The 25,241-nt window shown below is 38.2% G+C and overlaps 1 protein-coding gene across 8 annotated transcripts in view; it reads right to left on the bottom strand.

The window, feature by feature from the left end:
- Window positions 1–25,241, bottom strand: part of nav3 (neuron navigator 3) — a 160,140-nt gene that overhangs the window by 10,371 nt on the left and 124,528 nt on the right. For 2 of the 8 annotated variants that reach the window (XM_079622177.1, XM_079622184.1), the window contains 20 exons: window positions 21,232–21,352; window positions 20,731–21,007; window positions 19,390–20,119; window positions 16,827–17,261; window positions 16,599–16,640; window positions 15,179–15,330; window positions 14,858–15,046; window positions 14,613–14,665; window positions 13,273–13,293; window positions 12,892–12,915; window positions 12,312–12,335; window positions 12,029–12,106; window positions 7,979–8,062; window positions 7,132–7,243; window positions 6,291–6,412; window positions 4,036–4,059; window positions 3,477–3,652; window positions 3,061–3,147; window positions 1,826–1,979; window positions 677–863 (listed from right to left, as the gene is read on the bottom strand). In XM_079622177.1, the coding sequence (XP_079478303.1) occupies window positions 677–863; window positions 1,826–1,979; window positions 3,061–3,147; window positions 3,477–3,652; window positions 4,036–4,059; window positions 6,291–6,412; window positions 7,132–7,243; window positions 7,979–8,062; window positions 12,029–12,106; window positions 12,312–12,335; window positions 12,892–12,915; window positions 13,273–13,293; window positions 14,613–14,665; window positions 14,858–15,046; window positions 15,179–15,330; window positions 16,599–16,640; window positions 16,827–17,261; window positions 19,390–20,119; window positions 20,731–21,007; window positions 21,232–21,352 (3,092 nt within the window). The remainder of the gene's footprint in view (window positions 1–676; window positions 864–1,825; window positions 1,980–3,060; window positions 3,148–3,476; window positions 3,653–4,035; window positions 4,060–6,290; window positions 6,413–7,131; window positions 7,244–7,978; window positions 8,063–12,028; window positions 12,107–12,311; window positions 12,336–12,891; window positions 12,916–13,272; window positions 13,294–14,612; window positions 14,666–14,857; window positions 15,047–15,178; window positions 15,331–16,598; window positions 16,641–16,826; window positions 17,262–19,389; window positions 20,120–20,730; window positions 21,008–21,231; window positions 21,353–25,241) is intronic. The other 6 variants (XM_079622181.1, XM_079622179.1, XM_079622178.1 and 3 more) reach the window with 6 other exon arrangements.

Below are 25,241 nucleotides of genomic sequence, written 5' to 3'. Positions count from 1 at the left end.
ATTACACACACAGGGACACAGCAGCACACAAACTAGCCAAATATTAAAATAAAAAGGATTACAAGAAGAAGATTAATATTGTGTACATAAAAATATGGTGGAAACCGGTTTGTCCCGATTTGTTAACCTCGCGCACGAGCAGATACGTTTGCGCTCTGGAGAGTCTTTCCGCTTGCAAATTCCGTCATATAAATAGCAATCCGCCAAGGCACGAGCACAACTGGTTTTTAAAGGGAATGGGAGATCCTGGTTGGTTTATTTCATGATACGCCCAAAACACACCCATTACTCATTAAGAGAATAGGGACAACCCTTTTAGACTAAGCACCGCACGCGCCAACCATTTTTCCCGTCGTTAAACTAGCAAAAGTGGACAATTTAGACCATGCTATTAGATCGTTAAAATAGGGCCCTGAAACTCTAAGACAATAGTCCACACCACAATTATAACAGAGTTGAGTACAGCAATCAAACACATTTATGTAATACATAGTCATCATATTGTCATTCTAGCTAATTGTATAAGATATTTACATCTGAAGAAGATCCAAAGACTTTTTACAATCCCCAAAAACAAGGTAAGAATGGCTAAATCAACATTTTGATGGTGCATACTGGAAATAACCATTGTTAGACCCAAATAACTCCACATTCAAATTATGAAGCAAAGTCTGACCTGACATAATGGTGTCTGTGATGTTGAGGTTGTTCAGCGACAGCCCCAGAGATTGGCGTGAGGACGAGGAGGACGTGCTGGAGGTTTCTGAAGGTGGACGGGCTGTTTTAGCAGGTGTGGCAGCAGGTGTGGTGTTGCCACTGGACTTGAGTCTGTCGTTCTCAGCCTTCAGCAGCTCAATCTCATTCTGCACATAAAAAAACAGGTCATGTCAAAACTACAATGATAGCTACAATAAAAACTACATTTCCCTAACTGAACAGACATTTATATGCAGTCAACACACGTGACTAGAAAAAAGGAACTTTCCCACACACTGAAAACTCAAATACACTTTTGTGACCATACTAAGAAGATTAAGTCTTGCTCTTTGTTGTCTACGTTTCTAAACTGTTTCTAAGGCTTTTAATGACTGTGAGAAGTTACCGGTAGTTTAAAGATTTCGTTAATCTTTAGATTAGACTTGTGTGCCAGGCTCAGCAAACCAGTGCTAAGGAAAAGCTCAGACAGATACTTCAAGAGTATGAACAACACAGTCTGGTTGTTTTATCTTGGAATTAGAGCAATTTGGCCCTTTTATCATAAGTTACTTTGATCTTAGTCATTAAATCACCTTGTTTCAGACTTTAAATGATTCAGTCCAAATGTTTTATGCAGCATAAGTGTTTGCTGGCAAACAGTCCCTTAAACAAATCAACTCTCTCTGGAGTTTGTGGGATTCTTCAAACTTCTGACATGTGTTCTGTGTGGGTCCTAATAGACTACTTTACTATAATATATATTATATATTTATAACCTTTTAATTTGTCTACACTATTGTTCAAAAGTTTAGGATATACAGCACAACTGTTTTCAACATTGATAGTTGAAAAAATGATTGATAAAATGTTTCTTGAGCACCAAATCAGCATATTAGGATAATTTCTGAAGGATCATGTGACACTGAAGACTAGAGTAATTGCTGCTAAACATTCAGTTTTGCCATCACAAGAATAAATGACATTTTAATATGACACATATACATAGATACATAGATCACTGAATTGCGCTAAAACACTGGATTAGAATTCACAAGACACTGATAAAATGTTGCAGGGCCCAGAGTGAGTCAGTATGTATACGTGTGCGTGTGTGTGTGTGTGTGTGTACCTGCATGCGATTCATGGCTTCTCGTATCTGATCAAGGTGGTGGGCGGAGCTTAACGCCTCCAGTCTGATATCAGTCAGCTTCAGCTCCTTCTCTCTCAGTTCGTTCTTCAGCTGCAGGATAATCTCGGCCTCGGCCTCTGTACATTCACACAGTCTGCACAAACACACACCGTACAGGGAGGAGGTGGGTCACAACACTGTTACACATCACAGAGAGCTACAAAACACAGGCGGGTTTAATGCACAACAAACTCCTGGAGAATTAGATGTGGTCAGAAAATTGATATGCACAAACACTTTGATGCACATAAATTCACACACTGGGCTTTGTGTTTTATATTTGTGAGGAGCGTTTGCTGCATTCCATTCAAAGTTGGATGTGAGATATTTGTTCTTGTAGCATTCTATTGTTTATAAGTGTTCATCATGAACTGTGACATACTTCTCCACATCTTGGTGAAACTGGAGTTGTGAATTTATGCATGGTAAGAAGTCAGACTTTTAGTGAAACTCTATTGTGTAGAATAATTCTAAGTAGGAAATTTCAACATTTCGAACTGAATGGAATGCGGCATTAGAGATCTCATGATCAACACAAACAGGAAGTGGGAATCCATCATATCCATTATTAAGGCTTGTTCAAACCAAGAACGATAATGATATAATGATAACTTCACTTGCGTCCAAACCAATGCACAATATCGTTCGGTTTATGACAAGCTCACTGCAGTTAGGTCATCTTAGCTGTCATTGTTTTTATCATTCATAAGCTTTAAAAAATTGTTATGGAAGTGATTCCAACAATATCGTTCCTCTATGTTGTAAATTATCATTATCATTATCATTATAGTGTATTATCCTTGGTGTGAAAGGGCCGTTAAGCACAGGCAAATTATTGAAGTTAAAGCAACATATAATAAGTAATATTTTAATTTAAAAAAACTATTTGATTCCTAAACGATTATAGACGAGTTTGACTTTTTTTTGTTAGCATATATTGAAATCTTTGTTTATTTTATTTGTTTTTACAAAAATCTCCATTAAAAAAATAATAATAAAAATTTTTTTTTTTTTAAATACATCTCCCATTACAAATTTAATTTCAATATATTTTTGTCAGAAAAGTCTCAAATTAAATGTTTTGCAACTGAAATATAGGGGAAGGGGTCTTTTGTAATGATTTTAGTCACTGCACACTCTCAACCCTTCCCAGCATGCCACACAGTGCCCGTTACCGAGATCTGTGCTTGTAGACCACATGACCGTTTGACTTTTTCTTTGGCATCCAAATGGGGGAGGACTTGCTATCACAAAAACACTTTCTGAAGACACATGAAATTGAGGAACAAGGATAGAATACAGATATGATTAAGGGAAAGGATAAAATATAAGTAAGATTATCACAAAAAAAAGAAAGAAAGAGAGCAAAAAAAAAAAAAAAAAATCAACAAAACAAGCAATAAAATCACTGAAACACAAGTGGAAGTTACTGGTGATAAATGTGTTGAGTGTGTTATGGCCCATTATATGCAAGAGAGTAACTGACATAGAAACAAATTACATTAAAACATAACAAATATGTGCATGTTTAAGCATCTACGGTATTTCATAGAGGTGTATATGCATGTACTGTATGTGTGTCTGTACTCACTCTGTGGTGGACGGTGATGAGAGCAGTGGTTGGATGGTGCTGGTCTGTCTGTTGGTGTGTTGTAGTTTGGGTGAAGACGGAAGGGATGAGTCAGTCATCTCTTCAAACTCATCGTGAGATGATTGGGTCTTGCTGGTCTTTTTCTTGCTGAAGGCCTGCTTAAAGGAGCTCCGCAACTGTAAGAAAAAACCCACAAATTGTCTTCTATGCTAACCAAATGCATGCCACATTTTCTGAATGTAGCTTGAAACATTCATTCAACAAATATTCTAGCATTATATAATGCTTAACACATCATTAGATTAGACAATAGTCTGGTAAACATCACATGGTTATTTTTAGTCAGCTTATGATGAAGGGTAATGTAACATTTTGAGAGGGTAAATACCAGCCTGCTTGTCAGTGGGACATATTTCTATGGAAACACCTATGATTTGTAGGGGGGGGCAGGTGGTGTGTCTGTGTGTGTGTGTGTGTGTGGGGGGGGGGGGGGGGGGGGGGGTGTTTGAGGTTATCAGAGGCAAATGGCCGCAGTGATGTGGAACGTGAAAACACTAACCTGGGCGGGGATGGAATCAGCCACCTATGGATAAAACACACTCACTGTTACTATTGACTGAAACGTTCACTGCTGGACCAGAATGTTCAGGAACAGCAGCATCATTTATTCATTGTTCATTTGATTAGATTAGATCTGAATGGAGGCTGTGTCTGTCAGCATGGAACTAGTTCATTCCACATTTCCTCAACTTCCTTTGTCATCAGTGCACTCAACAATAAGGACATGTTTTTCTGACCTGGTACTATTTGCACTTGTTCAGCTACTCACAACAAGCATATTTTAAAAAAATATATATTTTAAATACTTTTATGCGATTGACGAGTGCTGTCAATTGATTAAAAAATAGCTAGATTAATCACACATTCTGTGATTAATCATGGTTAATTGCAGTTAAAAACAAGTTTTTATGCGTTTTAATATATTTTATAATGTAATAATTTCACAGTTAATCTCAAAATGAATGTAGAAACAACACACAGTTCTCCTTTGTCTTGACACGGTTGAATGGTTTAAAAGCATTTGCATGAATAAGAGCATCATATAATGTTACGCTAGCCAAAGGATGGCAGAAAATACGGATGCTGCATTAATTGCGTTAAATATTTTAACGAGTTAAACTGGACAAAAATAAATCGCATGCATTAACGTTGACAGTACTAATACTGTGTATATATATACACACATATACTGAATATATATGTGTATTAAGTTATATTTAATGGAAGGCAAAACAAAACTGTCCCGCAACTCTCTCTCACAATACATCCTTATTGTTGAGCCCTGCTATAAATGTATTATTTTGCAACCCTCATCTCACCCGTTTTCTTTTTAGTTTGCTTTTGTCTTTCCTCTTTGAGCAGCGTTTCCAGACTGTCTGAATCCAGAGACCACACGGCCTCAAATTGTGTTGATGAATAAGTAATAGGCGCATAAATAAAGAGGTGATTGGTATTTATGAGCTCGGTTTGAGCTCTGCTCTCATTACAAGAGTCCAGGGCAGCTCGAGGAAAAGTTTCCATAACTGCTGCACACGATGCCAATGTTATTTCTCAAACAGCGGTTTACCTCAAGTGCTCTTGACTTAATGTACACCCTAAATGAGAATAAACAACGGCCAGCAAGCGCTAGGAGATAATAAAACTACGAAATAGCTGCGAGTGAACTAGAACAGCTGACTAGGAGTAAAACATGCAAAACTGCATCTTAATAACATAAATATATCACCGGTAATGACTGCAACCTGAGCGAGAAGATGTTCTTAATTAGAGCATTCCTCAAAGAAGATATAAAGATATGTTTTTTAAAGGGCAAGAACTGAAGGGTGGGGAAGTTTAGGGGTTTGAAGGGCCACTGAGGGGGAAAAAATGGGACAGGCATGTTGGATCCCCCATACAGGCATGCAGGAGAGTTTGAGGGGGTGTTATAGTCACCTTGTGTTCTCTATCCTTTCCCTGGTGGTGTGGTGAGGAAGTGAAAGACAGAGAAAGTGTGAGAGAGGGCGTGAAAGAGGGCGAGACAGCCGGAAGGGGGTGAAATGACAGAAATGTTTGTGCTACGTGTTCTTGATGTTCCCAAAGTAGAAACCTAGTTCGAGAGGATGCCACTACTAGAATGATGACTAACTGAAAAACACTTAATCATAGAAGAATTTGAAAAAAGCAGCATAGAATACAATAAAGACACACCTTTCTTTCCTCTTACAATGCTAGTCGATGTTTCACAGTTGCTAAATATGGAAAAGGCAGTAATATCTACAGTATATTCTAAGAATGCAAAGGTCATGATTCCCAGGGAAAGCAAAAACTAATAAAATGTAAATATGTAGATAGGAAAATGTTCATTACATTGTCGCTTTGAATAAAAGCATCAACCAAATGCAAATGTCAAATATAATGAATTTGTAATATACTAAACATAAAACTGTAAGATGAAGCCATTTATGCAACCGTCAGTTCTAAGAACGGTAAGGAAGGGGTCCGGGTATATTTCCACTTGAGCTTGGTTTGGTACGGCAAGATTACAAACTGTTCTCGGCTTTATAAGCTCTTTAAACATTGACTACAGTTGTCAATTTTTTATATTTTGTCATCTAATGCAGTGATTCATATATTTCATAATATATATATATATATACTCCTTGCTCTAACTGTTTTCTTCTTCTTTTCTTCTACTTTTTGTCTTTCATCACAGCTGTAGTCATCATTCTACAAGCGGACAAGCCTGTGATGCTGAAGCCTTGTGCAATGACTCACCCAGCTTTTCTTCTTTTTCTTCTTGTCGTCTGCGTCTTTAGCGCTACCCATACTGGAATGGCTGGCTGCACTGTTAATACTGGACATACTTTCTGACGAGTGCTGTCGACGGATCCTCAGGTCTGCCACACACACAGACACACACACACAAAGTCATCATTACATAACAAACATCCGTGAGTTACAGTGGAACTTACAATGGAAGTGAATAGGGCCTATTTTAAAAACAGAACATTTTACAAAAGCACTTACATTCTTCTGTTAAAACTGAAATCTATTTATTATTTAGTTGTTTCAATTGTTATTTTTATGGTTGTTTTAGGGCTTTGGGAGTTACGACGTCATGGGAATTAAGTAAAACGGCATATACCTTTACACATAAAATGTTAGTAAGTGTTGTTTTTTCCCCAAACTTAAATCATGTTTTAAAAAAAGAAAAACAAAAGAAGGGACAAGTTGAAATTCAATTTTGCGGTAATCGATTATACCACAAGTGCTGTCGATTGAGTTTAAAATGTGCTGTCACGTTAGCTAAAATTGCTGTGAAATTTAGTGGCCAAAAAAAGATTCATTGTTTATCATCAATAGTGTAAGGTATGATGCACAGCTCACATAGAAGTCACTTTCAAACCAAGTAGTGTTTTGTTAGTCAACACATCGAATTTGCTGTGTGACCAACTTGATTTCATTGTGAAATCAGCGTGGGGGAATCTTTTGCACTCACTATGCAAGGATTCTTACTAAAATGAATGGATGGTGACTGCACCTTAACATAAAACCTGAAATGTTCCTTTAATAATTGTGAAACAGAAAGATTTTGAAGTAGCTACACAAGCAGCACCTTTATGAAGGTGATCAGGGCCGTTGAGGGCCACTTGAATGGCCGTCTGAGCATCTGTGTTCTGAGTTTTCAATGCTTCAATGGTCTCTCTCAACTCCGCCAGCTCTGACTCCTACAACACACACAGTTACATTGAATATAAACACAACAGACTTCCCCATATCGCTTAGAAAAGTAAAAGCACACCTCCCCCCAATAATTGTGATGCTAGCAAGCATTGCTAATTAAAATATCGAATCAGCATTACTTCTGAATCGCTAGAAAGGAAGTGAGCCACATGGCACTTTCGGTTTTTAACCCTACACAAACTCTTTTGTAGGCAAAGCACAAACTCCCTCTCGTACCACCAGCTGTCTCATTCCTCTATCAGATGTTTCCTGCCAAAAAAGCACATGTGGAGATAAGCGCCCCGCTGATCCGAGGAACCGAGCATCCCCCTATTCCATCACAATACGGTCTCTCTGTCGATCCAGAGCTCAAGATTCTAGTGCTTACGATAGGGTTTCAGCTTTAATTGAAATTGTCCCATCTTAACAAAGACGTCTTTTTGTAATCTCTGATGGTTTATTCAAGAGGGATTACCAGAGGCAGGAACTCATTAAGTCGAGGATTGTGCTTTGTGCAAGTTAAGGAAGCAGTTTCACATTTTAACCTGAAGGTTACATTTACATGATGACTGGATGGTTTTATTGATGGGTGGAACTGCTTAGACTGCTTAGTCCCCCCTCGAAAACGGTACAAATATCTCTTAATTGGTAGAATATGTGCTATTAAGTCTCAACAAACACGGAAAACATTCAAATATTTAAGTTATTGTTCACATTTGTGTGTGTATGTCCTTTCCTACCTTTTGCTCCGCTGTCATTGTTAGACTCTGCAGGCGACAGGTCATGTTCGTCAGACTCTTCTCAAACGCAGCCACCAGGTGTGCCTGTCAAAACACACACACACACACACGCAGATTTCAACACAGGGTTCTAAAAAGATACTTTACCAAATCCACAGGGTAATTGAGAAAGAATCGCAAAATTAAACTTCTCTGGGTTCAATGCTATCAAAGTTCAGTCGCTAAACATCTAGAGGTACATGGATATGCTAATAGTATGTATGCTAACTTTCAAAATTTGGGGGTCAATAAGATTTGTTAATGTGTTTAAAAAATATATTATTTTATATTCACCAAGGCTGCATTTAATTGATCAAATATGGTAAAGAATATTAAATGACAGTTTTCTTTTGTAATAAAAATATAATTTATTCTTGTGATGTAAAAAAGCTGAATTTTCAGCATCATTACTCCAGTCTTCAGTGTCACATGATCCTTCAGAAATCATTCTAATATGCTTATTTGATGCTCAAGAAAATGTTCTTATTATTATCAATGTTAAAATCTGTTGTGCTGCTTGATATTTTCGGTTAAATGTCATAATTTTTTTTGTATTTTTTGATAAATAGAAGGTTCAAAAGAGCATCATTTATTTGAAATGGAAATCTTTTGTGACATCACAAACGTCTTTACTGTCACTTTTGATCAATTTAATGCGTCCTTTCATACAACACAAAACCTGCTTTGCTTCCGGCAACACAAACCGATGAAGCCAATAATGTGAATGCAGTTTGTGTAAAACAAATATAAGTACACGGTGAGACCCACAGTATAGATTTTCAGATCTATTAAGTTTATCCTTCTGAGCATAAAAACTTGCAGCACACTCTGGGCATCTGAGCAGGAAAAACTATCATTTGTAAAACTATCTTTGTATCCACCCAGTCTGAGCCTCTGGAGGATTTCTCCTGGGAAACTCTGATCTATACTGCACAGGCAAGCTAAACAGTGCTGTGAACTCCTCAACAGTCACCAAGGGCTTTGAAGCATGTTTCAGGTTTAAGCAACTGAGATGGAGTTCAAAGGAAACACAATGTCTAAGGCTTGTCTGAACATAAGGCCCAGGGCTTTGGTGGAAGAGCCGTCTCTCCTGACCTCAGCTACTCTGAAAAGACTTCTGAAGTATGTGAATGAATATATATTCACACAACAAAGTTACGATAGCAAAGAACGTAAGTGCATCCAAAATATATTTAATACATCCAAAACATATTTTGGCAATATAAATGACTCATTTGGTGTGACAAGGTTAAAATTGATGCGTGCCTGTATGGGAAGCCAATGTAATTTATAAAGTACAGGGAAAACATGCTGGCGAAAAGTTGTATAAGTCAGGAGCTGGGTGGCTGAATTCTGAATATATTGCAGTTTCTTAATAGATTTATCAGGGAGACCAGAATAAAGTGCATTACAATAATCAAGCCTAGACAAATCAAAGGCATGATGAATCCTTTCCGCATCAGGGAAGGAAAGAGAAGGCAGAAGTCTGGCAATATTTCTGAGTTGTAAAAAAAAAAGCAGTTTTCGAGACCATTTTAAAATGGGCATCGAATGTGAACTGCACATCAAAAAAAAAGAAGAAAAAAAAAAGAAAGAAAAAAAAAAACACACCACCAAGGTTGCACACTTGAAGCAATAGAGATACTGAACGGCAATCAGTTAACAAATTGAAATTATTCCATTTATGCAGAGCGTTGGCATACCACCAAGAAAGTTGTCTTGCATCCACACTGGTAATAGATAAGATGATAGAATGCATGGGCCCCAACACAGACCCCTGAGGGACACCCTGATGAATTAAAGTTGGTCTGGATTTTTTTTTCACCAAACATACATACTGGAAACGATCAGTGAAATAAGATTTTAACCACTCAAACACATCACCAGAGATGCCTAACCACCCACACATCCTTTCAAGAAGGATGGTATGTCATACTGTGTCAAAAGCAGCACTGATGTCAAACAAAACTAAAATGCTACAAGAACCCGTGTCAGGGAGAAATTAATTTGTGACCCAGACAAGAGCGGTCTCGGTGCAGTGCCCTGATCTAAATCCAGACTGAAACTGTTCTAATAGATTATTTGTGGACATCATTTGTAACTGACCAACAACCCGTTTAGGGATCTAAGCTAGATAGCTGTAGTCCCATAGTTATAAATAAAATAAAAACTTTTACATTTTAAATTCTAATATTTTAAGTTAAATATCACTGTGTTTTATACAAGAGGTGTATTCTTGGTATATACTATTTAAAATGCCAGCCAGGAAGTGAAGCCAAGCGAATACTGAGAGGCACAATGCCAAATGCTTGAGTGACTCTAATGGGAGAGTGCCTCTATAAACACACTTTTACGACATGCCCTGCCCTGACCTGTTTGTCCATCCATTTATATTCCTTCAACAATCTGATCTGTCCACACTGAGTCCCTCAGCCCAGTCAAGCACACCTGAAACAGGCAGCATTTCCACAAATCTTACACAAAGGAGCCTGACACATGAATTCCACCAAGCAAACTCTCACCTATAAAACCTCAAGGTGGACATTTTGACATTCAACTTATTTTAAACTATGATATGCATACAAATGAAAGCCACATATTAGCTTGTTTAAGCAACATAAAGCAACCACATATATAAAGCTACATCTCGTGTTATCACCTTACCTGGTGTGGTTGTGATGAAATCCAGATGTTTTGCTGCTGTAATGACAATATCTGAGCAAAATGGTCTTGTCTCTTTGACCTTTCTTTACCCGGATTAGGATACCGGTTCAGTTGAGGCCAAATCAGTGAACTAGCTAAAGCAGTACCCCTGTTAGCCACAGCCATCCTTAAGCTCTCTCACACCCTAATACAAAACTACACAGACTCTCTAATACAAATGCACATGATACTGAAGGATTAACCAATGGGTGGGCAGGAAGTTTTGAATGGAAGAACATTAGAAACTTTGAGGGTTCATACCCTAATTGGGATATTTAACCTACACTTAAATGAAAATGATAGACTTTCTGATTGTAATTATAAGTTCAGACTGGTGTCAATTTTTTTTAAATTTAAATGCTTGTGCTAATTTTAAAATAAATGCCACTTGGTTTGACATTGTGATACTGCTTTGATAACTACTATAATAGGATTCAGACATTTGTGTGTCCACATCATTTTTGGGTCCAGATATCAGGACACATTTCAGGAAGTACAATTTAATCTTGCTGTGGGGCATCAGTGTTCAACAGAAACAAAGATGCTCTCTTTCATCCCTGAATAATGAACACCAACTTTCAAAAGTTGTTCTGACACTGAGAAGTTTAAAAACACCCAGCTGGAGAGCAGACATTTCAATCTACTCAAGTATTGTACGACTTGAATAGATTTAGTTCGCAGGCGTTCTCCCATACACGAATCCTGTCAAACACAAATCACAGAGGAGGTCGAGTGAAGAGACAGGATCTGTCTCATGCTCTGTCACACTTCTCACTAAACTGTCAGAGAGCAAAGCCCTTCATCACACCTGCCCTCATCACTCCTGGGACAGGAAAGTAAAAAAGAGCTCAGCCCGGTCCAAACTCTGCTCTCTTCCTGCAGTGCCTTCACACAGAAATCTATTGTGACACTGTGAAACAACGTGCCCTAGTTTGACAAAGCAGGGACACAAACTAAAACTTCTCCTCAGAATATCACAGAATACACCTCAGAATCTGGGATTTTGAGATGCTTTCAATGCAATTTCTCAAACATGCTGACTGTTAACAGTTTATATTTTAGAAGCCACTACTGTGCAGTTTAAAAGTTTTTCTTATATCATTTTAATATGATAAAATCATAATTATTATATTTTATGTTATATTATATTATAAAATGTATTATTTCATAATAAAGATTATTAAATCTTCTTGGACCTTGGAATTCCTCTTCATTTTACTGCAGCACAGGCATTATTATGTGTACTAAATTTAAAACACTAGATGAGAGGTATTTTGATGCCTTTCTTTGTTTTAGCATCTAACTCACGTTGGCCGCCAGCTGAGAGGTCAGGGTTGCCACTTTCTCCTGAGAAGCGTCCAGCTCTCTTCGCAGTTTTCTGATTTGCTGTGGGGAAAAAAGTGGTTTCTCATTACAAACCTCAATGAGCTGTGCACTCAAACAATGGAGAATAAACTGCTTTCATTTTCTTTTTAACAAAAGAACCTAGATATCAATCAGTGGCCTCAGGTAAGCACTCTGGCATGGAAGACTTTGAAGTGCTTTCTCTTGTATTATACCAGAAGAGAGTGTATGTAAAATGGGAAATTACCGTTGTATTTTGGACTGTTTGGCCCTTGATTGAGGAAAAGAAAAGTACAATTAACTCAATGTTGCAAGTTTGTACAAAATGCAGCCATAACCATGAGACAGGAATACATTCATTTTAAGTAGTTACACGAAAAGTGAACATTACACGACACATCATATAGAAGTCTGCAGTCTTGGACAAATATGACAACAGGAGAGAGAATATTAATGGCATACGAACACAAAATAAAGTGAAATAAAAGGAAAATCAGTGATCAAACGAACAAGAGTCCAAATAAAACCAAACCTGGGAAATTATGGATGTGAGTTCTTAAAGATGTTTGTCCATGACTGTATGTGAGCCAGTGAATACAAGTGAATTACAGATATTGATACCATAAGAGTGTCTCATAAAATAATGCAACATAGCATTACATTTCCATTTTTTTAATATGTGTTGTTGGTAAATGTATTGGTGTGGTTGTCCGATTTAAAGACCCAACTGATTTTGGACTTTGTGAAAGTGCATCACTGTTTGACCTTTTATTGCTTTTACATATTACCAAAATCACAAATATAACTAGGAAACAGTATATTCTTACCTCAGAGTGGGCCTTCTCCTCCGTCTGTGGGAGAAAACAACAGTTAAAGGACACGAAAATAACCCAAATACAATATTACCAACATCCCAATAGTCTTTTTTTTTGCATTCATAAAAATCTACAATCAGTGTTTCCTATTATATCCAATAAGAAGAAAGAATTAAGAAGCCAAAATCCACACCAGCTCTTTGCAAACACTTAAAGGTAAATCACAAAGCCATACAAATTAACCAATGATCAGAATTTTGCCATTTGGATCAGATTTATGGTTACCCGTTAGTAGCAGCTGATTTGAAGCAAAACGTTAGACTGTTAGGGTTTGCATTTAACAAAAAATATGAAGTGAATACAAGCAGACTTTTCTGTATGACAAATTATTACCTTGTCTAAAAAGGCCAGCACCTGAAAGTGAGAAAATGTGTGTTCAAATAGTGGCAAAGTCACAATACTGAGCCACCATGAGCCTCTGAGATGGGTCTACTACCTCTCTAAATCTCGTCATTAGTCTTCATTTATAGCCTCGGTCAACTTTGACGACTTCTCATAGAAATTACTCTTTAAAGTTATTAGTTTGTCAAGCTCAGGCAAATGGAAACAGCATGTATGATGTTACAGATATTCAGAGACTAGCAGTTAATACTAATGAATTTACTATGATCTAAAAATGACTTTTAATATAGAAAGTGAGACTCAGGCAAGGAATATAATGTGTATCTATTATATTTTCAAAGGAAACCCAGCTCTAAAATAGAGAAAAAATGAATAAATATCAAATATAAAACTAAAAGGTTTACAGGCTAAATGAAAGCACAAATTAGTTAAAATAAATAATAGCATGCGATAAAATCAAGAAAAAAAATACACTCAAACAGAGTTTTTATCTTCATAGGGTACAACCGGGCTAAAGGCACACGTTAAGGAAAATCTGTTATTCACTACTCCAGTAGTATGATTGCAGAAAAAAATATATCTTTGCGGTCCCTCTAGGGGGGTCCTGGGACATTTTAAAGTTTTATGCATAAATATGGTACACTTTAAGAGTTATAATAATAAGTATATTATTTTACGTTACAATACAGTAGAAAGCAAAATTTCTTCACCTGCAAGAGTTAAACTTTTATTTTGGTGGAAGACTGTAGTCTCTGTAAAAACTCAAAAATGTTGGAACATGTTGGTTTCATTATAAATATGATGATTATCTCTAAGGTGGATTAAACAGCTTAATAAATTATTTTGACCTTTTAAATCTAACCATGTCATGTCAACAATTGTAAAAGTCAGCCAGTTATTTGTCACATTAAATATTGTGCCATTAGCCCTCAAATACCAATATTTAACATACTGTATTCTTCAGTTTTTGAAAAACTGTTGATTTAATCAACTTGAATGGAAATATAAATCATTAATAATACTTTTGTCGCAAAATATATTTGGTCATTTTAATGATCTGCATTTGCTACATAAATCTATAACTTAAAAAAAAACATTACTATATTAGATCAACTTAGCACAGAATTGACTTTGTGTTAGATAAATATAATCAAAATAAAGTATGTGCCTTTAGCCCAGCTATTCCATTTATATATCCATTTATTTTTGTAAAACTTTTTAAATGAAGAAAACCAATACTGAGTGCAAGACTTGCTACTTTTTTTGCAAAATTGAAATCTGACTGATTAGTCAATCACAAGATTCTGTAGGAAGACAATTGCGTCACTCACCGCAGAATACAAAGATGATGTGCTCGAGACCAAAGACAGAGAAGAGCCATGAACTGTAGACAGAGCAGAGCAACATAACAATATAAATATTTCAGTTTTTAATGCTAAAAGAAACCAAAAGTTTTCAAACAGACATGCATACTGTAAATACAGGTACATGCACAACTATATAGAAAAGGCATATCAATGGTACGGATGTAAATAAATAAATGAATTCTTCTAAAGGAAGTCACTTCAATGCCAACCTTCATCGGTGCTGTCTCGGAAAGAACCAGACCGGCTCATCCCGCGTGGCCGTTCCTCCAGCGAGGTGGCACTGCCGCCCAAAGTGTGACCCTCCCCGTACAGCTCGAATGAATCCTGTGCTGGAATACTGTTGGAGCGGCTCATACTGGTGCTGGGAAGATTATACTGTGACATACTGGTGGGACTCACTGCAACACAAACGTCATGATGTCACAAAATTATCATTTATCCCAAAATCTGTTTATGGTGTAATGAGAAATCCAGAAATTGAAGGTGTTCTACTGTAAAGTATAAATCAGATATGATATGTGTTGACATACGCAGGTTTGAGTAGTGGTATTTGCCAGCGTTGGTGCTGGTTGTGCCCGGTGGTGAAAGTGGACTTCCTGTGTCCTGCAGACCTCCAGTGGAGTGAGAACGCAACCATTCCTTTCCTTCCTCATGTGATGTCTGTCTGGAGGATGGAGGGTACCTGATTCGAGGCCAATAGACAGTTTTAGCTATTCCACAAGGATTTATTTTCCCAAAATGCAGTGTTTTAAAAAATTTTTTTATAAATAAATGCAACTGTTCCAATTATTGAGTCTATTAAACTAAAAGCACTAAATCTTCAGCTGTGATAGGGCTTAACATGATTTATACAATAAAACTAGATAATAACTGCCCACACAGTCTCACATCCATTGTTCTGCAGTAATAGCTTCAGGCAGTGGGCAGACTTAGTAATTGTTTTCAAAGACGGTTTCCATAAAACGAATGGAGATCACGTGGATCTTCCTGACTGGACTATCTTCAGTGCACACCTCACTGCCTACCTGAGCCTTTAGAATTAAAATACCATATTGTGACCTAAATGATTTGCTCACATTGCGATTTAACTGCAAATAGAAGGTCACACACGCATGTAGCATTTCCACAGCTTATCTTTCATCCGGACTGCAGATTGATGGCTCTTTTATAGTGGTTTGGACACAACAGTCTGATTTCATTTAAATGCTGTGCTTATCTCTGTGAATATTTAATTGCTTCTTAAGAGCATGTTACTGTTACTGTGTCTGTGGTTGTCTCTTGCTAAAAAGTGTTAATAAATGAGTGTTAAAAAAATCAGTGAGTCACAGCTTGACAAGCCACTGTGGATATGTAAAGCATTTTGCCAACACTACCAGTGCTGTGGATTGTTGTCTGTGTGTTGCTATGCAGTTGCTAAAGTATTCTACAATAATTGTCTTCTATCTTAAAATATTTTCAAATGTAATTGATGATTACTGTGATGGCAAAGCTGCATTTTTAGCAGCTATTACTTCAGTTTTCAGTGTCACATTCAGATTCTCATACGCTGATTTGCTGATTGATCAGTTAAATGCATCCGTGCTGAATGGTAGTGCAAGTCTACAGAATTGTTTCACTCGTTTTCGAAATGTAATTGGCACAGCTCTCATCAAAAAGCCACATGATTTAAGGAATCATTCATGCCTGTAGCACAAACTGTACAGGATGATGTGCCAAAGTTTCATATTTAGGGTTAGGGTTTTCAATCGCTAACTCTAAGTATGAGTAATAATAGTAATGCTTGCTTGAGCAAACACCACTAATACATAGATGTACACATGTACTGGGTAAGTGACACAAATTCAAAAGCAGTTGATGAGAATATTAATGCTAGTTACTTTAAAGGAGGTGACAACATAAACAAACACATATTTGTGAGGACAATTACATGGATGGTGGTTATATTAGTACCTTAATCCCTTTTTGGGGAGAGTGTTTCTGTCAAGAGGCATGCTATTAAAACAGAAGAAAAATAAGAGAGTTATCTACGACAAACAGCTAGTTTGATCATATCACATTCGCAACAAACAGATTTCAACAACAAACTAATGCTCCATTATTTAATTAAACATATCATGTAATAAGCAATACATTGTCATCTTATCATCTAATTAATACCATCTGGATATCTGCACTTACCCCTCAGACAGGGTGGACTTGACACTGCCCGTGCGGGTGACCTTTGGCCCATGGTGATGTGGGAGCGACAGGTCTATGGACTCTGAGCTTGTGTGTAAGCTGGTCATACTGTGGCAGCTCAGTGTGTCTTTACTGCCAGCAGAGGAACTGCTGAGGTTCGGAGGCCAAGGCCGAGTGTTAGAGGGCAGAGAGAGGCCTGACGCCGGACTAGAGGCGGGGGAGTCAGTGCCCAGGTCGGGCGTTTTGCCGTACAACGGGCTGCTGCCTCCGCTTTGCCCACCCATGCTGCCCAGACTACCTGTTCCTGAGGAGGGTGAATCCAGGCTGGCCTGCCGCGCCAGTGTGCCATGAGGACTGCCCAGTGCCGATGGGCATTTACCAGAGTCAGGGGTGCCAGGGGAACTTGGTTTACTGCTAGTTTTGCTGCCAAACAACCTGAGCAAAGTAAAAACAAGACAAATTGTTCGTAAATCTTGCTTATGTAAACTGTCGCAATGAATTGAGTTGATTTCAGAAACAGTTTACACACATTTGCTCTTTCATGAAAGAGCAATGGATGTAAATGTAACCATGCAATCTTAAAAAACAAAGTATCATCACACTTTCCAGCATAACTTAATTGGTCAGCTTCTACTCCTTGTACATAATCAAATGTGCTTTCAGTGGTGGATCTGCCCATGGTTATCACTGTATGGCTCCAACAATAACAGCCTGAGGCAGGCAAATCCAGCTATTACACTTCGGCTTCATGGAGCAGAGCAGCGCACGATGTAGAGATGTTTTTAAATGGATACACACCTACTAATACAGAGATCATTGTGCTGGAAATCCGCTCACTCCATCTGCTTTAATCAATGCTGAATTGAGTCTGATCGGAATGGCAAATCATGCTCCCTGAGGAGCGTTTCCATATATGCACTTACATTCCATAACCACCAGGTGGCAATCTGACCCTAATCCGTCTTGTGTGCAACTGTCCTCTGATGTGGGAGAGAGGTGCTAAGACAGACTGCTAAAGCTGCAATGTGATTTCGCTTCTCAAAAATGGGTTGCAGACTGTTATGAGACTCACAGACAACAGGGAGACAAAATGCTAAATACATAAAAAAACAAATTCAAACTAACCGTATAATTGTGCAAATTAAACAGGCTTAACTTTTTTTAAGGCTTCTCACATCTTTTGTTATTGGTGTGAAGGTTGTGTCCGGTCAAAGTTTACAGTGTTTTGGCACAAAAAAAAGTCTGTTTCTTAGTATAAGCTAACAAAATTAGTTAGTAAATATGGGCAGGTTTCATAACAAGACCTAATCCTCGAAAACAATGAACAAACTTGCAAAAAGTAAAAACAAAAAATATGAGCCAGACTACATTAAACATACAAACTTAGCATACTGCAGAGGACAGACATAAGCCACTTTTCTATCGTCAAGCCAAACCGTTCTCTCTGCTTAACTGATCCATTCCGTGCCGATCCGGGCCAGCGGGTACAATTATGGTTTCATATAGGGAATGGTACGAAAATGGCTGATAACTGAGCTCTTTGGAATGTAACACGAATGTGTCAGTCTGAGAGTCATTCCCTTGGTAACACAAGACTTTACAGACGATATAAATTTAAATAGTGACTGCATTATGGAGGATGATCGGATATTTCTTTTAATTTGATTATTAATTTGTGTTTACGTCTCTCAAATAGCATGCTTAGCCAGCTACAGAGAAACTGGTTTCCAGACAACAGACAAGTGACCAATCCTGAGTTGCGACATCACTACACGCATTCTACCAGCACAGGAATTCCGGGTCAAGAACTGTTTGTAATTGGGCCGTACCAGGCTCAAGTGGAAATACAACTGGAATTGTTCCTTACTATGCTTAGAATCGTTTAGCCCGACGGTGGAAACGCGACTATAGATTGTTCTGCACAATTTTGTGACAATAAACTTTTTAAAAAATGTGTCCAATGTCAGTTTTTTTTTACTTTTGCTACTACATCCCTTGATGTTCATTGTGAAACCTTGTCTGTATAAAAACCAGTTGAGAATTAGTGATTTAGATTACATCCTTCTCTATTCATCAGAGCATTTGTGGGCTGCTGACAAGATTTCAGGTCGTCTAATGGTGGCTGGGGGAAATACAAGAGTGAGACAGAAGGCTATGACTATGACTCAAACAATGAGTTCCGTAATCCATCACAAAATTTCCTGGATCTCTGAGGTAAACCTAAACTCATTGGTGGATCAGATCAGCAGTGCAGCACAGCCTAAAGCAGCTCACGTCCATCTGCATCTCACATACTTTTTTTTACTAATTTTACTGAGGAAAAATGCTGGAACGCTCCTCCATGCTGGCCAAGAGGTCATGACATCGCAGGAGTGAGCCAAACCACAAAAAGCAATTGTTCTTTCTTACTGTCTGCTTGTGTCCATTCGTCTCAAGCTAACTGCCTACTTTGCTTTTATATTTTAGTCTTATCTCTGCTTATGTCTGCATTGTGTCATCTTTGTCTAACTTTTCTTGTCCTCCCATTACCCCAGTCATTTTATTCAGAAAGAAAGTTGGTTACCTGCGGAATGTGGGGGATGCAATGTCTGGGTATTTGGAGCCTGGCTGTCTGAGTCCCGATTGGGTGGAAGTGGGACTGGATTTGGGGGAGGTGGACAACCCCGTTCCCTCTTGATCCGACCCTGCCACTTTCTCTTTATCCGTTTGGTTGATGGTAATGGGACTAGAGCGTCCTGACCCCACTTTCCCGGGGTCTCTTCTCTTTGTGCTGGTTGGGGTTCCTACCACCCCTCCACTACCTCCCGCAGACTTTCCGCTGACATTAGAATCAATGCTGCTAGAGCTGGAACGATGCCCACTGCGGGCCACCACGCTGCTTCCCCCACTAGATGACTTTGCCGGTCTAGGTAGGGAGCGATACTGGAGTGGAACCTTGGAGCCTCCACACCCTAACAAAACGGCATCATCTTGGTGTTGAGCACCATCGAGACTTGTCTTTCGCTCATTGCCGATACCTGCACCCTTCCCAATGCCTGCAGACTTTGGTACCTTGCCTAGAGTCGCAGAACCACTGGTCAGAGTGGCCCCGCTGGCTGTGATAAGGGCTCCGGCAGAACCCGGAATCTTCTTAAAGCCGAAGGAGCTTGTAGTAGGTGGACGACCGATGCCTGAGGGTGGCTTCTTCCCTTCATCTCCGCTGCTCTTGCCTGCATCCGATGGTGAGCGCTGGATGCTTGGGGTTTTAGATGGGGTCTTGCCCTTCTCAGATGCTTTGGCATCATCTGTTTTACCTGTCAGCACAAAGATGTTTGTTATGGCACTAGTACCTCCTGCTCAATCTTTCAATACTGCTGGCCAGTTTTTTGCAAATAATTTCACAACCCAATCCATCATCACCAATGCAACGCAATGGGTGTTGTGTTCTAGCCAATGGCCCTTTTTTGCACAACTCAGCAAACAACATAGATAAGGTACTCTAAGCCAAAATAACTTGTTCCTGCTGAGTGTCCCAAAAGAGCTTTAGCTGCAAAAGTTGGCTGAGATAAAGAAAAAGACAAAGACTCAAAGTTGTCAAAAAGCCTCATCTCTTTTTGATTTTACCTTGTCTTTGAAGCTACAGTAAGCAATTATTTTGAATACCATGCATAAAATGTCCCCTACTGACAGATATCACTGTATCACTGATATGCCCTTGGTTTTGTAACAAGCAAAAATGCATTTGTCTCTTTCATGCTTCCTTATAGAAAAATGTGGGTTCCATTTTGACAGTTCCTCCAGAGAACTGCCATTTTTGAAAAGGGTACCAATAGTTTTCTAAAGGATTCTGAGTGTCTCTCTCAGTGAAACCACAAATGGTGGTCCACGTGTCTTTTCATATTTAAAAAGATTTTAATTTTGATACCTGGTGATTTGAGAGAGGTGGATGAGCCTTTGGTCCGTGGTGGTGTGATGCCAACCTGGGCACTCATGCCCCTCCTCCAGGAGCCTGTTTGGGACATGGGCAAAGCTGTCTTCTGGCCAACGTCCTCACCCTGACATGAAGAGGAAGGGGATGAAGACTTCCACTTGCAGGAAGGGTCCATACCTGGCTCTATCTCTTCATCAACCTTCTTCAGATCCTCAGCACCAGCCCAGCTGCTACCATCCTGCTCGGTATGACTGTGCGTATCTTTATTTGACTGTGAATCACACAGACACACAAAATATAGTGCAAACACAGTAATCTCACATTGGCAATCCGTCTGACAGATGGCCAAACTTTTCTTACTAGCCAAAGCAAAATGTCCAAAACTCTCAGTCTGTTCAATCTGCTGTGGCCTACTGACAGACTGCTGATACAAAGCTATTTATAAAAATGTGTGTGTGAGGAGAAAAAATACATAAGACTAGAGCGTATGCACACCTGTGCTGCTTTGCTCTTGCGAGATGAGATGCCGGAATATGTGGGTGGATTCAGATCGTCAGTGCCGATGTTATCTAAAGTATCACTCAAACCACTGCTGACCGAACTACTGTCATCCCAGCTGTAGAGACAGAAAGAGAAAAGAATAAAATAAAATTATAAGCAGCAACAAAAACACCCAAAATGTTGGGGGCTTCCTATACTTATCGTGCCAGGTGACAGGAAATAGTGTATCATTTTGAAATTGAAATAGGACATTATTAGTCTGATTTATGAAAAAAAGAAATTCCCTTGTGGAGATGGCCCATTTAATTGGTTTTTCAAGGTTTACTCTTCTGAAAATATTTAGAGAAAGTTTGTCCCCACAAGGTTTATCTTTTATTAGACCTTTCCAAACATTCATCACAAGAACCAGAACTGAAAATATGATTGCAGTACACCTTCATTCATATTTCAAAGCCCATTATTTTTGACTCACTGTCACCATCTTATTCATATTATGTCTCTTAATTAGTGTTCTCCGTGTCTTGCGACTTCAATTCTCATCAACTATTGACAATATTTATCTTTTCTCCACAGTTCTTACGTTATCATTCTTCTCAATTTACCAGATCGTGTCTCATTAATGAAGGATATTAAACAGTAGCTTTGACACCCTCGACTTTGTTGACCCAGTTGAAAATCCTAGACGAAAGCTACAGTAGGTGTGAATGCATATTAAGTTATTACTACTGCCAAAGCAGACTTGTACAGGCTTGTGTAACATGGCCCAGTTAATGGCAAACTAATTTTATTACACAAGATAAATTGAATATTGATATTTATCACCTACTGTCTTTCTCTTGTGTTGCTTAGCAAGCTCTGTTTGATCATGTTTGTGGACGCATATGTCCTCCTATTTAATAAGCTCTTCAGATCTGATCATATATTGTATTCAACTCTCTGATGACTGTTGGCAATTTGTTGTTCGGCTCTACAGACTAAATTGACAGCTATACCGACATGAAATCCATTTAGACAAGAGAAAGAGAGACATCCTGGCATTTACAGACATCTGACATAAAAAGAGATTTAAATATTCAAACCTCTTTCCTGATGTCAATATCTGCAGTTCAATTATGCATATCGATTCTAAGATTCTGAGTAATGCCTGCAGAACAACACTGGCATCTAAAATTCAATATATTCAAGTCTACCCAGGAGACGTTCATGTCCAGGACATTTGGTTTTCTTCTTGAAATGTTTGACGAGCTAGTACATATTCTCTCTTCACTTTTATAATGTATGCAGGGTAGAGAGAGAAGGAAAGAAAACTTTGAGAGGCTGAAAGCGACTGGATAATAATTGTGAGAGACCCCGCAGGGCTCTTAACACCAGCATGTGGGTGTTTCTGAAGATTCCTGCATTAGAAATAGGCTCGGTGGGTGCGAGTATGTGCGCAATCACACTAAAAATATCATTATTGATTTTTCAACATCCTTGTTTCTCCCTTATTTAACTCCAGGAGCACTTGACACATTTAGCTTGAGATCTGATACTGTTATACAATAATGTAAATTAAAGATTAGAGATGACTATTACACAATATAACTTTTCTAAAGTCTGATTTGATGAGCATTTGAAGCCACTGTAAAAAGTTGATATACTGTATAAATACATTTCACTGCAGAAATTCTATAGCAAGCTGCTACACAACATTAAACACCCAACAATAAGATAAATTAACTATAGCATATAGTTCTTTATTTTGATTATATTTCTGATGTCACCACTTCTACTTAAAGGGATAGTTCACTAAAAAATTTAAATTCTGTCATCAGTTACTCACCCTCATGTCTTTCCAAACCCTTAAGACTTTCATTGAAGATATTTATGATTTGACAGCTACGCAACTGACACTTCAAAAAGTTCATAAAGAGATCGTAAAACTAATCCATATGAATTGAGTGGTTTAGTCCAATTTTTTTGGAAGAGACACGATTGCTTTATATAATGAACAGATTGAATATAGACTTTTATTCTCATATAAATATAAAAATGTAATAAGAATTTAGCTATGTGATTAAAACTGATAGCATTCTGGTCTCCATTAGTATCCTACTGAAACAAATACCATTAATTAAATTATTAATAACTTCTCAAGAATCATACCAATGCAAGATATATCTCATCCACAAAGTGCTATTCATCTTCTAGTCATTGAACTATTATAGGAAATGATTACATCTAATGACCACGAATGTGATTCCGTCATTTAAGGGAGCAGATAATTAACTGAAATTGCGATGTCAAGCATGAGATATATTAAAATCTATCAATAACATCAACAATACTCAACGCAACGCTTGTCTAAACTACACATTAAGCGACACTTTTCCAGAGTAAAATGACTACAGTATCCAGTGACTTTACACACATTAGCAGCTAATGCTTTAACACCTGGGTAGAGTTATTGACTTGTTGGTGCTATGATGTGCTGGTAGACTTGAGTTCATACAAATGTGAAATTAAGCTGCAAGTGGACCACCAACACAAATCAATAACCAGGCCAGTTGACAATTTCCCCTAATATGCACTCTGCTGAAACCTTACCTGCCTGAGAGATTTCTAGGGCTTCCTGCTTTCTGTGCATTTGCCCTCCCACAATGCAACAGTAAACATCTGAAACTGTGGTACTCAATCTTAGTTGGGCATCCTTTGCCAGTTGGACACTTTTTGGCATGGGCTCACTGGTTAAGGTCACCTTGACAGTCTTGTTTCCACACACCTATGTCCCCGCTGAGTGCTCCCACTGCTTCGAGAGAGTGATTTCAGCAGGAATGTGAATGTCACTGTTATAAAGCCAGAATGGTGACTAAACCTTCACTTCTTGTGACTTCACAGGATGCCGCAAGTAGGAAATACATTATCTAATTTTGGGTGTTGGTGTTAAAAACCTTTGGGGTTTGAATGTTTCATATTATCAATATCTTGAGTATTAATACCATTAACATGGGCACCATTTCTCAAATATATATTACTGTTAATTGACCATGAGAAATGAAATGTGACCAATTTTATATATTGAAGCACATTGTCGATGGAAAAATGAGCTGGGAATGAGTTCCCCTCTAGTGCAGTTTGAGATTACATGACTTTAAAGTCAGATCAAACAAGATCACAATTAGACTGTTTAACAGCATAGATTTTTCTTCACTTAGAAGCAAATGCTGTCTTCTTATGCACATTTGACATAATTATAATGATTGCTTACCAAAACAAAAGGTGATTCACCTAAAATATCAATTAATGCTTTCATCAATAGGGAATAATTACCTCAACATTTGGCTTTTTAGATTGAAATTTGTCACAGTTAATTCAGCAGAACAGTCTTAGGGTGGGTGGTACATTGTTCTTGAGAAATGCAATGCTCTACAGACAGTGGCGGATCCTGCAATAGGCAATATATACAGTAGGCAGGTTACAGTAGTTGGTTACGGGGGCTACATTCTCTGCATACAGTGAGACAAATACTTCTTACTTACAGTAACCACTGCTGTGTTTTATGGGATTTTATTGTGACTTAGTAGATGCCTAGCAGATTTTCTGAGCATTTCCCTGTGCTTTACTACACTGTCCTGTCCTACACATAGGCCAGTATCTCTATGCATAATATATCTATGAAAAAAGTCTCTTTACCCGTTAAAAGCCAGTCCAAGTTAAATTAATTCAAGCACTAAATTGTGGAGGAGGTAGCAGACTACCACAATATGGCATAATTTATTGGGACTATACAACAAAATTGTGATTCAGTATAGTTTTTATAACAACAGTCAGAAACAATGCTGCTAGCAGGATAAAGACCCCAGAGAGCTGCCCTAAAAGCTTGCCCATATGGGTTGCATATTTTATTCTTTTCTGTGCTGTCATATCTGTGATGTGACACCATGTCCATAGACACCGGTCCATTTATGACAGCAATACTGGTCAAAACGCCTACACTTGAATCACTTGCATACGTAAAACATGTT

The sequence above is a fragment of the Phoxinus phoxinus genome (genome assembly GCF_949152265.1).
Source record: "Phoxinus phoxinus genome assembly, chromosome: 9".
Lineage (NCBI taxonomy): Eukaryota > Metazoa > Chordata > Actinopteri > Cypriniformes > Leuciscidae > Phoxinus > Phoxinus phoxinus.
This window is presented reverse-complemented; position numbering and strand designations above follow the sequence as displayed.